The sequence below is a fragment of the Strongylocentrotus purpuratus genome, unplaced genomic scaffold (assembly GCF_000002235.5).
Source record: "Strongylocentrotus purpuratus isolate Spur 01 unplaced genomic scaffold, Spur_5.0 spur5_scaffold_4, whole genome shotgun sequence".
Lineage (NCBI taxonomy): Eukaryota > Metazoa > Echinodermata > Echinoidea > Camarodonta > Strongylocentrotidae > Strongylocentrotus > Strongylocentrotus purpuratus.
The window spans coordinates 23,329,923-23,343,278 of NW_022145610.1; the positions used below are offsets into that span (position 1 = coordinate 23,329,923).

General features: G+C 39.0%; 1 protein-coding gene across 2 annotated transcripts in view; it reads right to left on the reverse strand.

The window, feature by feature from the left end:
- The window catches only part of LOC575274 (serine/threonine-protein phosphatase 1 regulatory subunit 10), a 29,560-nt gene that overhangs the window by 1,973 nt on the left and 14,231 nt on the right, over positions 1–13,356 (reverse strand). For both annotated transcript variants that reach the window (XM_030997434.1, XM_030997432.1), the window contains 15 exons: positions 12,693–12,828; positions 12,201–12,252; positions 10,517–10,582; positions 9,123–9,485; positions 8,538–8,649; positions 7,948–8,063; positions 7,131–7,261; positions 5,962–5,986; positions 5,355–5,642; positions 4,482–4,630; positions 3,507–3,713; positions 2,571–2,882; positions 1,993–2,092; positions 1,357–1,611; positions 581–784 (listed from right to left, as the gene is read on the reverse strand). In XM_030997434.1, coding sequence (XP_030853294.1) covers positions 581–784; positions 1,357–1,611; positions 1,993–2,092; positions 2,571–2,882; positions 3,507–3,713; positions 4,482–4,630; positions 5,355–5,642; positions 5,962–5,986; positions 7,131–7,261; positions 7,948–8,063; positions 8,538–8,649; positions 9,123–9,485; positions 10,517–10,582; positions 12,201–12,252; positions 12,693–12,828 — 2,516 coding nt within the window. The remainder of the gene's footprint in view (positions 1–580; positions 785–1,356; positions 1,612–1,992; positions 2,093–2,570; positions 2,883–3,506; positions 3,714–4,481; positions 4,631–5,354; positions 5,643–5,961; positions 5,987–7,130; positions 7,262–7,947; positions 8,064–8,537; positions 8,650–9,122; positions 9,486–10,516; positions 10,583–12,200; positions 12,253–12,692; positions 12,829–13,356) is intronic.

The window sequence follows — 13,356 nt, forward strand, 5'->3', positions numbered from 1 at the left end:
AAGGCCCACTGCACTTCTTGTAGTTACTTGCGCCCTCTATATAACAAACAATGCCTAATCGGTGACCATTGGTCCCCCATGATCCTCTTTTTCTTATGTTAACTGATAGCTGAGTTGATGAGATAACCACCTGTCCAGTGACCTTACAGGGCGCCAGGGCGGTCTAATCCCTCCTGTAAACTATGGCAGATGAGCTTTAAAGCCTCATCCTTAAATGTTAAGGGTCATGGAAATGAGATTATTCATCTCCAAAACAGTACAGGAGCAAAACATTGACGAACGGCATCTTCAAATTTTGATTCTTGGTAAAACAATTCATCATTTCTCCTGAAAAATCAAGACTTATTTAGCTTCATGTCACATGAATACTGCCAGTTTGAGGAGGAACCGATCAATCACGGTAAGATACTTGTAGTGAATGGAAGTTTCGTCTTGTTGTATTTAAAAATCATTTTCATTTTTTTAAAATGAATATTTCTAAGATCATTTTAAAGACCAGGTCGAGTCATCATTATGATGAACAGTGGTCCAGATCTAAGTACACAAAGAAAGACAAAAGAAGAAAAATAATATCACTTACCATCATTAGCTTTGCTTCCGCCCCTTCCCCCTCTCCATGGCCCCCTAGGGCCCATCCCTCTGCCTGGATGGCCACGTCCCCTATCTGGGAAGCCGCCGCCCCTACCAGGAGGTCCCATGCCCATGCCTCGGGGGCCAGGGAAATTGGGTCCAGGACCGGGTCCAAACTGTGGATGGAATTGCCCACCGGGTCCCATGCCAGGTCCTGTTACCAAAGAGGAATGCAAAGGGATTATTGATCAACTTTTAGCAATGAAGGGTAATTGGAAGGATATAATAGAAGAATGTTAAGACAGACAGGGAGAAAGGATGCAAGTACAGTACACTGTCCCCTGAAAGCTACAAAATTCAACTCTTTGTTAACACTATTCTGACAGTCGGTGGTTGATATTAAAACAATCCGGATTATATACACACTACTGTAACAACAATACCTAAATATATATATACTGTACACAATACTGTTTACTTATGGAAACATATCAGCAAGTATTCCTTAGGAATTTCTCAGGATTTGTGTATTTATCAATGTACATTTCCTATAAGTAAAGATTTTGTATTCATCTTCACACTTAAGATTTTGGTCATGCATTAATTAAACACATATTAGGTGTATAAATCTTTCTCTATCTGTTTCAGGTAGGTACAAAAGGGACAAGTCAACATAGTTTCATATAAAGATAACTAAAATCTTTGTAAAGATATGCAACATTTTGGGGATCTTAAACTAGCCAGCCCCTTTTGGTTTTATTCCATACAAATCTATGAATCCCTTACCATCAAAGTGTGGACCTCTTGGTCTTGGGCCACGGCCTGGTCCCATGCCCATAGGCCCATCCGGTCCCATACCCATAGGTCCATCTGGACCCATACCCATTGGCCCATCTGGTCCCATGGGAGGAAATGGCCCTCCATGGTCGTTGTGAGGTCCAAAGTCTCCTGGTCCACCAAAGTTGCCTGGACCTGGACCATGTCCTGGGCCATGGCCAGGATGGAATTGGGGTGCGTTACCGTCTTCTCTCTGTTGATTGTCTGTGGGAGATTAAAAAAGGTCAAAGTTTAAAGGTCATATGTTGACAGTATTCCTGATACAACATAGAATCGTACCAATGGATGTTACAGGTTTTGGAGGAAAAAAAACATTTAAAAAATGTCCTTCAAGAATTGACCGAGGCATGGTGTCAATTGGATTTTCCCGTATCTGGCATTTATTGATTTTTTTTCCCCTATATTATTATTATTATTATTGTTTACATTGGCCCATCTAAAATATTCCTTATTTGTTATCTCTCTTCTCACAAGAGTACATGGATCTTTTTTTGTTTTGTTCTTCAGAGAATTATACATTACTCAAAGTGGCTCAAACAATTAACTGTAAAAACCGAAGGAGACAAAATGGATGCGAGTACATACCACCAGGGTTTTGGTTTTTGAAAGGTTCCAGCATTTCCTTCAGCTTGTCGAGGTTTTCTTTTTTTAGAAGATCACTTCCAGCATTGTCAGTTCCACCCTCCTGCAAGCAAAATTGAAAATCATTTGGTTATTTTTCAATCCTCAAACTACTGGTATAGGAAAGCACAATGAAAAGGAATTGTTTATGTTGTTGCGTAATTTGAAGTCCAAAATATAACAGGGCATGCTCAAGGCATTTTGTCCTGTATGTCACCAACATCAAAAACATTTCTAGTAGATGAGCTTAAGGGTCTTAGTATTGGGTAGATTACTCAGGATAAATAGACTCGGTAGTCTGGTTTGTTTTGGTAGACATGTTGTTTATTCAAGTACCACGGATACCGGATATCGCATATCGTAACAGTATACTTGGGAATTCTATCAAATTGATAGCCTTACAACAACTTGTATCGTACATAATAACTAGAAAAATAACACAGGATGATTTTTGTTGAATTTTCTTTATTCCAGGCAACCTATGGGACAGCAAGTGACCATAACGTCAGATTTTATATCAAAATCCTGCTGGAAGTACTCACCGATAATGTAGCCAGGAGGTTCTGGACGTTCTTGATGGTGGTGTTGGGTGAGGGTGGGGTGTTCCCTTGGCCTGGTGGTGGCCTTTGCTGCTGCTGCTGCTGCTGCTGCATGGGCCCCCTAGGGGAACCCCCTGGGTGCCCTACTTGGTGCCCCCCCGGGTGTCCCCCCGGTGCAGGCCCCAGGAGTCCAGTACCCCTCATACCACCGTGCCCTATGCCACCGCTGCTACCAGGACCACCATGGGGCGGCATAAATGGAGGTTGGTCTCCGATGAAGAGGGGTTCTACATCAGGCACCTCTGCACTCGACTCCTGTGAGGGACAAAAGGAGATGGGAGTAGTGAGTGGTTTAACCCTAGAAAGCTCTAAAGAGCCCAGGAAAAAGTATTAAAAAAAAACAGCTCTCATTGAAAAAGCTCTGCAAGATACATACATGACCCAAGTTTGGCAAGAATCCAACAATCGCTTCTAGAGATAACACGATCACAATAACGGGACGTATGTACAACCCGAAAACAAAATGCTTCCGACCACTTCGTAACGGAGGCATAAAAACATAAGACACATAAATACTGGCATGACGCTATCTCACAATTACACACCTCGTTCATTTGCTTCACCACATGTACATGTATGTTGTACACCTATTACCTATGGACTGAAAGAGCTATGGCAGGGACCCTCAATGTCTTGCTGAACAGTTCATAGACTTATGCGCTAGACTAGGACACCTATAGAGACAATATCCTTGTAAAGCGCGACTCCAATGAAGACTACAATATTGCTATAGATCAACTATTTGATGAGACACCTCAATCGAAGAGAGTAATAATAATATATATATCTGTAAAGCCCTTCGAGAGGGCCTGTGGTCCAGAAAAGCGCTATATAAGAACAAGCTATTATTATTATTATTCTAATGATTCTCCAACTTACATCTTCAAGGGGGATGAGGCCAGTCTCCTCCAAGCCCCTCTTGACCTCGGGGTCTGGCTCCTTGGGGGTGAGAGGAAGGTTCATCTGATCAAAGAAGATCTCTCTGAGGACCATCTGTTCCCTCTTGGTCTGGACGGTCTTCTCCTGGCTGTTACACCCGTAGGACACAGGCACGCCCGGCAGCTCCATCAGCACTGGTCTCCTCCACTGTGAGACGAGGCAGAGAGGCAGAGAGGTAGAGAGGTAGAGAGAGAGAGAGGGGGGAGAGGGGAGAGAGGGAAAGAGAGGTAAAGAGAGAGAGGTAAAGAGAGAGAGGTAAAGAGAGAGAGGTAGAGACAGGTAGAGAGAGAGAAGTAGAGAGAGAGGTAATGAGAGAGGTAGAGAGAGGTTGAGAGAGGTAGAGAGAGAGGTAGAGAGAGAGGGAGAGAGAAGTAGAGAGAGAGAGAGAGAGAGGTAGAGGTAGAGAGAGAAGTAGTGAGAGAAGTAGAGAGAGGGAGAGAGGAGAGAAAAAGAGAAAGAGAGAGAGAGAGGGAGGGAGAGATAGAGAGAGATAAATAGTGTGTGAGAGATGGTAAACGAGAGTGAGCAACTTTGAAGGGGTGTTTTGACATCCACTCTTTCTGTTCCTCTAAGTTTATGCAATTTATCATAAATGAATTTCGACATACATTTTAATATTCAATTTAATTGTATCATTGCTACATAAGGAAATAAAAGGTTTTTCATGGGATAAACTTCACAATGCATTGACCACTTTCTTCTTTAAAAATAAGAAAGAATTCTAAATCCAAATACATAACATTGCATAACAGTCCTTCAACATTAAATCTGGCAATATGCGCTACAGGTTGTATTTCATCAAATATATAGAGCTGGGGTCAGGTAAAGTCTACGGTTGAAATAATTCATTCTGACAAAAGAGTTGAAATTGATTGCTGAGCGATCGTCACCGGAAATTATCTTGGGCATGCTTACCTGGAAGTACTCGAGCGTGACCTTGCCATTGGTCCTCTCCTCGTCGTCTGTATGTCCGGCCATCTTGATGGCGTTCTTAATGGCTTGTTTCTCATTCATCTTATCTATCTGCATAGCATCCTGGAAGTCCTTTACCTTGTTCACATTGACTGGATTGAAACAAAACAGAAAACATATTAAAGGCTGTCTGTACTAGTTTGGCTAGGAGGGATTAGACCGCCCAGGGTGGTCACTGACAGTGGCTATCTCATCAACTCAGCTCTAAATTAACATAAGTAAAAGAAGATCATGGGGGACCAATGGTCACCGATTAGGCATTGTTTCTATATAAAGGGAGCAAGTAGCTACAAGTAGTACAGTGGGGCTTTAAGCTTATTTTACTTTTAGAAAAAATGCAATCATTTGACAGTGCGTTGACAACGCCATCTCCCATTTTTTCTTAGACAATAACATGATCTCTGCTTTGATTTCTATGAAATGGAGCTTTGTTTTAAGAGATAATCAAATGGTGTGTTTGCCAGTAAAAATCTTATTCTCGTTTTCCAATGATCTGTATGCAGTATGTGAAGGAATCTATGTATAATAATATGTATAATAATTACTGGTTCGGGTCACCACACGATTCATAATAATAATAATAATGGTGGCTTCTTATATAGCGCACATGTCCGTCACATTGTGACGTTCCTGGTGCTGCCCCGATTATAACCCTGACTTTAGCAAGGCGGCCACTGCAGCGCTCTAGCATTTCAAGGAATTAATTCCTGCCAGGTACCCATTTACATCACCATGGTTGAGTGTGTCAACGTACCATGTAACATGGCAACGCAAACAATTTCTTTTGAAATAAAAAGCCCAAAACAAATTCCTTACCTCTCTCCGTCTCATCCAGCTCGAAATAATAAACATCCACCAAGTCCGTCTCCTCCTTCCATCTCACACTCTTCTTGCTCTTGGATGGACCAAACTTGAGATTGCTCTTGCCGATCGTGATGGGTCTGTCTTCGTTCCAGTCGTCCCCCATGTCACCTTCTTCCTTGCCTCCCTTGGGCTCCTTGGTATCCTTGGTTTCCTTGGGATCCGTCTCCACCGTCATCTTCTCGGCCTCCTCCTCCTTCTTCTCTTCTTCTTCGGCAGGTTGGTTGGAGGAGTAGAAGGAAACTGGAATGGAAAGTAAAGACGAAATGGGAGTTATGGTGTGGTAGGAATAGGAGACACTTGCACGTTTCTGTGCAATGTATGTTGTGGTATGTTTTTACCCTTTTCAGAGGTTGACTTGTCAACAGTCAACCAAACTGCCAACATGATATTCAATGTAACTTTCACATAATTTTTGTAATGATATTGAAACGGTATAAACTAGAACAACTGTCACTATTACTACTTATCATCTCAAATAATTCTTTAAACAAAATGAATAACTGTTTGATCACAAAGAAAAAGAGTATCCAAAGATTATAAAGGATTTTGTTCAACTTACATTTGGGTGGTTCCACTTTGATCTCCTGTGAATAAAATGGACGAAATAAGAAGAAAAATTAATAGGAAAATGTATCCATACATGCATAGAGGATGGAGAAATGCATCAATGATTTTGCTTTCAAATAACAGCGAATGACCTTTCAATAGACCAATTTATGGATGTTTCTTTCCTGGGGACCTAGTGATGGGTTATTCCATTAACCTGTTATTAATGAATGAACTACAAAACTTGGAATCCACTCTGCATACATTACTTGTTGCTGTGTTGGGTAAGCCTCAGGCAAGCTTTCAGGTCGTCAAGAACCACCTTTGTTTAGAAAGTATGCATACATTTGAATATGTTAGTAAACCGGTCTATTGGGTAAGGGTATTTAAAGTCTGAAGGTGTTGGAAAAGACAGGTTATTAATCCCTTTGCGAGACTTTGAGACTTTAAGATTATGTGTATCATTTAAAGTGAGCAGATTCCTGGAGCTAACTAAATGAATATGCTGATACAGCCAAAGGAAAATAAATGTTGAGGATGAAGAGTCAGAAGAACAAACAGATAAATGAGGATGAATTTGACAGAAGAAACAAATATACGAGAAAGGAGGCAAGTTGAGAGCATGCTTATGTGTGTGCCCTAAAGAACAGTCAGTGCCCTGTTTTATAAAACTTGTTGTCAATAACAAGAAGCAGTAACTGTTATAAGCTACTGAAATCCATTGCTTTGATTTGTCAGAGATCTGTGGCAGTTGCTATTGATACAGTCAAACCTGCTTTAGTGACCACCTGTCTACAAAGACCACATTTTTTGTTTCCCTTGAAAATGGTTTCTCATTGAAACATGTACTAAAGGAACCTGTCTTCAAAGACATTCCCCCCCCCCCCTTTAGTAAAAAAGAAGGGAAAAAATGAATCGGGGGAAAAAGAATGGCATCTAACAACCCCCCCCCCCCCTTTTGAGTAAGAAAATCAGGGGAAAATTTGTAAAAAAGGGAAAATAAGAGAAAAATTTGTAAAATAGGGGTAAAATCGGGTAGAATATAAAAAAAATAAAAAATAAAAAATCGGAAAACCGATTTAATTTGGGTAATTATCAGACCTGTATACATGTAGTTGACTGTAACATGTTTTATGAAACAGGGCTTTGATGTCAACGTTCCATATTTAACAGTGATCCTACCTCTGGTGGAGTGGGGCTCTTTGCCTTGACGGAGCCGGTTGAGTTGGTCCTTGCAACCTTCTTGGGGATCTTCTTCTTCACCACCAGACTGGGAGCGTTGAGGGCATCCAGGAAGCCAGAACTCTCTTGTACTGTGGTATCAAAATATCAAAACCATTTAATAATAATAATAATAATAATAGACATTTTTATAGCGCTGTCTATCTAAAAATTCTATTCCGAGGTGCATTTATTATTACCCTGGCTTTAGCCTAGCTGCCATTACAGCGCTCCAGCATTTCAAGGAATAAATTCCTGCCAGGTACCCATTTACCTCACCTGGGTCGAGTGTGGCAAATGAAGATTAATACCTTGTTAAAGGACAATAGGACATTAAATGTTTATACGGCTTGTTATGCAAGATTCACATATTGTAGTGGGAAATTGGACAAGCTCTGTGTCAGGCTCATGAAATTGAACAGCTGATCTCAATTTGCCATTTTACTTTCACCTCATGAAGATAATGATGATACCAATAACATAATATGTCTTGTTTACCACATCAGTATGAATACCATTCTCCCTGGTGGCCTTGCAATCAAATCATTACTCAGCTCAAGCCAAGCTACCATGATACAGCACTCAGTCATCCCAAAACAACCTTCCTACCATTTAACACCCTGGTGAAGAGTGGCAAAATGTAGATCACTGCACCAGGGCTTTGACCCATGACCTTCCCTTTTCAAGTCAAGCGTTTGAACTACATGACTAAGCAGTTACTTAATGTAACACTCCCAATAGAGGGTAGATGGAAGGATTAAAACCCAGTCATACTTACATTTGTGTTTGGCAGGTATGATTTTAATTCTGCCGTGAGTGTTAGCCCCTGGTTTGGTAAGCTCGTCTGGTCTGGGTCTCTTTTCAGTGGGAGACAAGGATTTGCTGAAAATTGGACTGAAAAAAAAGGAAAAAAGAGAATAAAAATAATTCGATTCTTTATCGATCACCTCTTATTGATATACCAAAGGGATACAGAGAGCATTAAAAATAGGGATACCACATATCAAGATATTTGTATGTGTGGAGGTAGTTCTGGAGGAATGAGATGGCAAAAATATTTTGGAAGATAGTACAATATACACAAATGTACACAAAGAATGTACACAAAGAACCAAGGCAACTATTAAAGAGATTTGGCCACATTAAAGCAACAATGACATATGCTCCAGCAATTTTCCAGGGCTTTTTTCTTCCTTCCCCCCTTGAATAGATAGACTTAGAACATGGGCTAAGAATTGGGTATATACATTAGCCTTAGGTCTAGGACTGGAGTTAGGTTTAGGGTTGTGGCTAGGTCTGTTGGGTCCACAGTTAATATAAAGAACTGTCAAAGGAGCATGTACTGCAAAATTGAATATCAGGGCTTACCCATCTTTCCTAATTGTCAGAGTTGGAATAGGTTTCTCCGTCTTGGGAAGGGGAACAACGGGGGCCTTCTTCTTGAACTTTGGCAGAGGTAGCTCTGACTCTTTCTCCAATCCTGTCAATCAAAAGGCAAATATCAGAATAAAAATTGGTGCCACTGAGGCTGCAGATCTCAATTTAAATCACAATACCAGTATGTTGAAAAATTAATGTTTTGCTTTTTGCTTATGAACATTGAAATCAGATGTATATTTTATGACAAATTCAAATACAGTCAAACCTGTCTATAGCGACCCACCCAAGGGAAACACAAAAAGTGGTACTTGTGGACAGGTTCCTTTAGTACATGTTTCAATGAGAAACCATTTTCAAGGGAAACACAAAATATGCTTGTTGTAGACAGGTGGTCTTTGTAGAGGGTTGGTCACTAAAGCAGGTTTGACTGTATATCAAGATCTTTTAAATCATCCTTCTTAAGTTATTCAATGTATATGTTGGAATATCAACAAAAGAAGAAATTCCATAATACTCAACACCAAATTTTGAATGCTTTTTATAGGATGAACTCCTGATTTTGGCTTTACATACCTGTTAAACGCATTTTCGAATGAGCCGGTCTCATAATCGCCGCCCTTTTTTTCTTCACCACATCCTCTTTCTTTCCCTCTCCTTCCTTCTTAACCGGCTCCTCGCTCGAGTTTTTCCTGGTAGCGACTTTGTTGGCAGCGCCTGCTCTGGTCGTCCTAGAATCACTTGGATGCCTCAGCCTCGAGGGTTTGCTTGTATCGCTTGTGTCCATTGGTTCGTCGTCGTTTGAACCCAGCCGCGACTTCTTGGCGAGCGGTTCCTCGCTCTCGTCGTCTGCGTCCCCGTCATTGCTGAAGGACTTTCCTACTTTCTTTGCTTTGAGCTTCTTCTTCATACTAGGTGACTTTTCCTTGTCTACTTTATCTGTAGAATACATGGAGATTCAAAGGATAGATAAATGGTAAAGTAAGAACAGAGAACAAAATATATACATAGCAGTTGATAAAAATCATCTTTTAAAACTCAAAATAACTCATAGAGATCATCTAAGAGTTAAGTTTTAAAAGAAGTTAGTTTTGTAAAGGAAGTTACTTTCTAAAAGAAAATCTTTAGAAGGCTTTAGTGAAAAAAAATTACACTGATTGAAGGCAAAACAATGTTGCTTATACTGTATAGAGGAAGTGAAACTTTGTCTAGGTTCTGCATTATCCTAAGTACAGCAGGCAAGTTTTCTAATACACAAATATTTGTGAATCTTTTCCATTGAAGCAAAAATGTTTTCTACTCAAAGTTTCCTATATTCCATTGTTTTAGAAGGCTCTACGAGTGGCGTTCATGAATGTGCTGATTGATGTGGAGTTAACGATGTTGTAACTTAGATGGTTCAACTCTATGATAGCACATGGAAAGTCTGAATGCCTGTATTGTTCAGTTTATGCTTTGATGGGGTTGTAGCACTAGCTGTTTATAAATAGCCCACTATCATTTTTAGTTGATATACTCAACAAAAGTTGAAAAACTCGTTTGATTTTTTACATTTATCATTATTGCAGGTATACTTCATGTAAGTGCTTGTGTCCTCCCCCCAAGTCGGCTGTTTTAAATGTACCTATTTAAATCTTTTTACCATGCTTGTATCGACTTTTATGACATAATAGGAAGATTGTAAACAATAACAGCTCATGTTTTTGTTGTATTTCTGAAAACTTGTGCAATGTGTTTAGGGTTTTTAGTTACAGAATCTAAGTCCCATTTTTATATTGCTATTTTTTTTTTACATGCATATCTTTAAAAGTGTTATCTATTGTGCCAGCATGTAAACATGAATATTACAGCCATGGCTGTCTTTCATGTAAAATTATATTTGTATGAACCATGCTTGTGCTATAATAACAAACATTTTCAAATTGAATTGAGCTGTTGTGTGTCACTTGTCTGTCTATCAATGAACTCACCAGTATTTGAAGTCCTGATGATGCCTTTCCATGTCGCAACCAGGTCGTCTGCCATGGCCTTGAGTTCTATATAGAAGGGGCAAGAAGTAATTAATAGAGCGTGACTCACCACAGGAAGTGATACAAAGGTCAATCAAAGGATGTCTGGGATTAAGAACAGACTACAATAGTGTCCCATCATCCTGGGGTATAAAGGGTATTGAACAGAAGGGTATTGAACAGAAGGGTATTGTTTCACAGAACTTATCATCAGTGACAAATGACAGTCTTTGTTAATATAAGCTCACTGAAATCCTTGCTTCTGATTGGTTATCAGCAGATTTCTAACTGATTTTTGTCATTGAAAAAAGGCTTTGTGAAACGGGTCCCAGATCTTTTGTGTACTTCAATGGGAACTATCAGCAATGGGTGAGTTAGGTCCCATCTAGTCATTATCACACCAATCCCCACAATGGTGTGTGTTTGACCTAGGCTAAGCACATTGAACACAGTGCCAGTACTTATTCATGTTTGATTCAAAATGAGGAGAGAAGCCATTTTAGGAGATGAAGTATTGTAGAATGATGAACAAAACAATTCTATGCAGCTTATCAACTTGTCTGGAATGGCACCCACTTAACCCATAGCCTTAAAGCCTATGGGAATGAGATAATTCAGAAGTGAATGGTTTAAAGGATTGGGTATCTTTGTCTCAGATTCTGAAACAAGATCCTGGATTTAGCTCATGCTGCAATGATAATTATAAACCTTTAGGTCAGTCAGGAACCCCATGACTTTTACAAGAATTAAAAAAAAACGTTTTCTTGCACTACTATTCAGGAAAATTAGTATGGTAAAACCGGGTCACTCAAAGATTTTTACTTTTTTGAGGCACTTTATGATCATTTTGAGGCACTTTATGATCATTTTGAAGAGCAATTTTTTAGGGCTTCAATATTACACCATATCACAGACACTGATAACACGTAGGGCCATGCATCTCAGATTTAACATTGTTAAACGGTGCCTTTAAGAGTGGACTTCAGTTCTTAAAGCAAGGAAGTTTCATGAAGCAGAGGTCTCTGGGGCCACTCTTAATAATTCTTACACACAATTGAGGTTTACATTAACATGTAAGAATTAGCCCTTCTGCCCTTTCATATTGACACAAAGAGTTCCTGTTCATACAAAAATAGACGCGATAACATGATGCAATGTGTAAGGAAGTTGGAATAATGCATAATGCTAAACAGGGAAGCGAAAGCTGAAAACCCAGCTAGTTCATGGAAATATCACTTCCCTGTTACTATGCAGTATCAATTTCCGATGTATAAAAAGTGAATGTATACAAATTGGTCGGCAGCAGAACTAAGCATTGGAGAAAGATTTAAAAGCAAATTATGATTGAAGAATTGGACTAAGGCTCATAAGGCACATTCACAATGACACAATACTAATAATGAAAAACGATTTTGTGCATCCCCCCCCCCCCCCCCCAATTTGTGATCCAAAGCTTTGTTTGGATCATGTATAATGTACATGTAAAATCAGAACCAGTTACATTTTATGCCGGTACCCATATTTTTCAATGCTGTATGATTTATATCTACACACAAGGGAGCATCTCACAACATGAATTATTCATTAGGGTTTATCTTAAATATTTGTTCTCTAAATAATAAACTTAAATAAATGACCAACTTACCATCTTCCCCTTCAGTTTTGCTGAATGATTTGATAATTTTGGCAGTATTATTCTGGTAGAAGAGAGGACAAAAATTAAATCACACATGTAAGTTAACTTTGATATATCAGCTTGGTAAACCTGCTCAATTCAAGAACTAAACACAAAACTGAACTTGCTTGATTCAGGATATCTGTGAGAAATAGAAGCTCTTTGAATTTTATGAATGGCTTGATCTGGGCCCAGGTTCTCGTTATCAATACAAAATGCTAAATTTCTACGACAAATTTGATCACAGCCAATCAAATGCAATGATTTCAGTAGCTTATAACTGTGAGTTTATATGAATAAGGCCCCAATCTAACTGAATAATTGAACTAACTTTCTTAAGGTTACCTACACGTATAGTAGCACATAACCCTTGAAAGGGTTTGACTAACTTTTGTGAAATAAGAATGAATTAAACTTCTCTTTAAAATGAAAAACAACAACAAACAAAAATATTTTATTTACCTTCTTGAGTATATCTATGGTAACAGGAAGCTCTTTGAAGACTTTAATGAGTTCTAAGATGACTGGGTTCTGCTCCTCCGTCTTGGCATCTTGGAGCCAGGTGTTTAGAAGCTCCCAACCACCTTCCTCTATGAACCTGAGATAGAGAGAGAGAGAGAGATAAAGATGGAGATGGAGATGGAGAGAGAGAGAGAGGAGGGGAGATAGATAGACAGAGAGAGAGGTAGAGACAATGAGAGAGAACAAAAATTGAAGTTACAAAAAAGAAATGATTATACAATAATATGATATTATATATTGATATGCTGTTTCATTACCTTTGTGTGTTCACTCTTCAAACTGTATAATAGTTGCAACTTGTCTTTGATAAAACCCTGTTACATTCTTTTTCATGTGAAGTCAATTCAAATGGAATGTAAAATTGAAAATGATTTGTTATATTATATTCTTTTTCATGGGATGTTAACTCTAATGAATTGTGAAATTTTGAACATTCATAATTAAATACATTAATAAATGCCATTCGTAATGCTTATTACATTTCATTCTTTTGTCAAGTTTCCGCAGATTCTTCCCTATTTAATTCATCATGTAACATTACCTTTGAAAATTATCTTCAATGTTTACAATTCCCCAGCCAAAAAAGGTAAATCATTTAAATGCG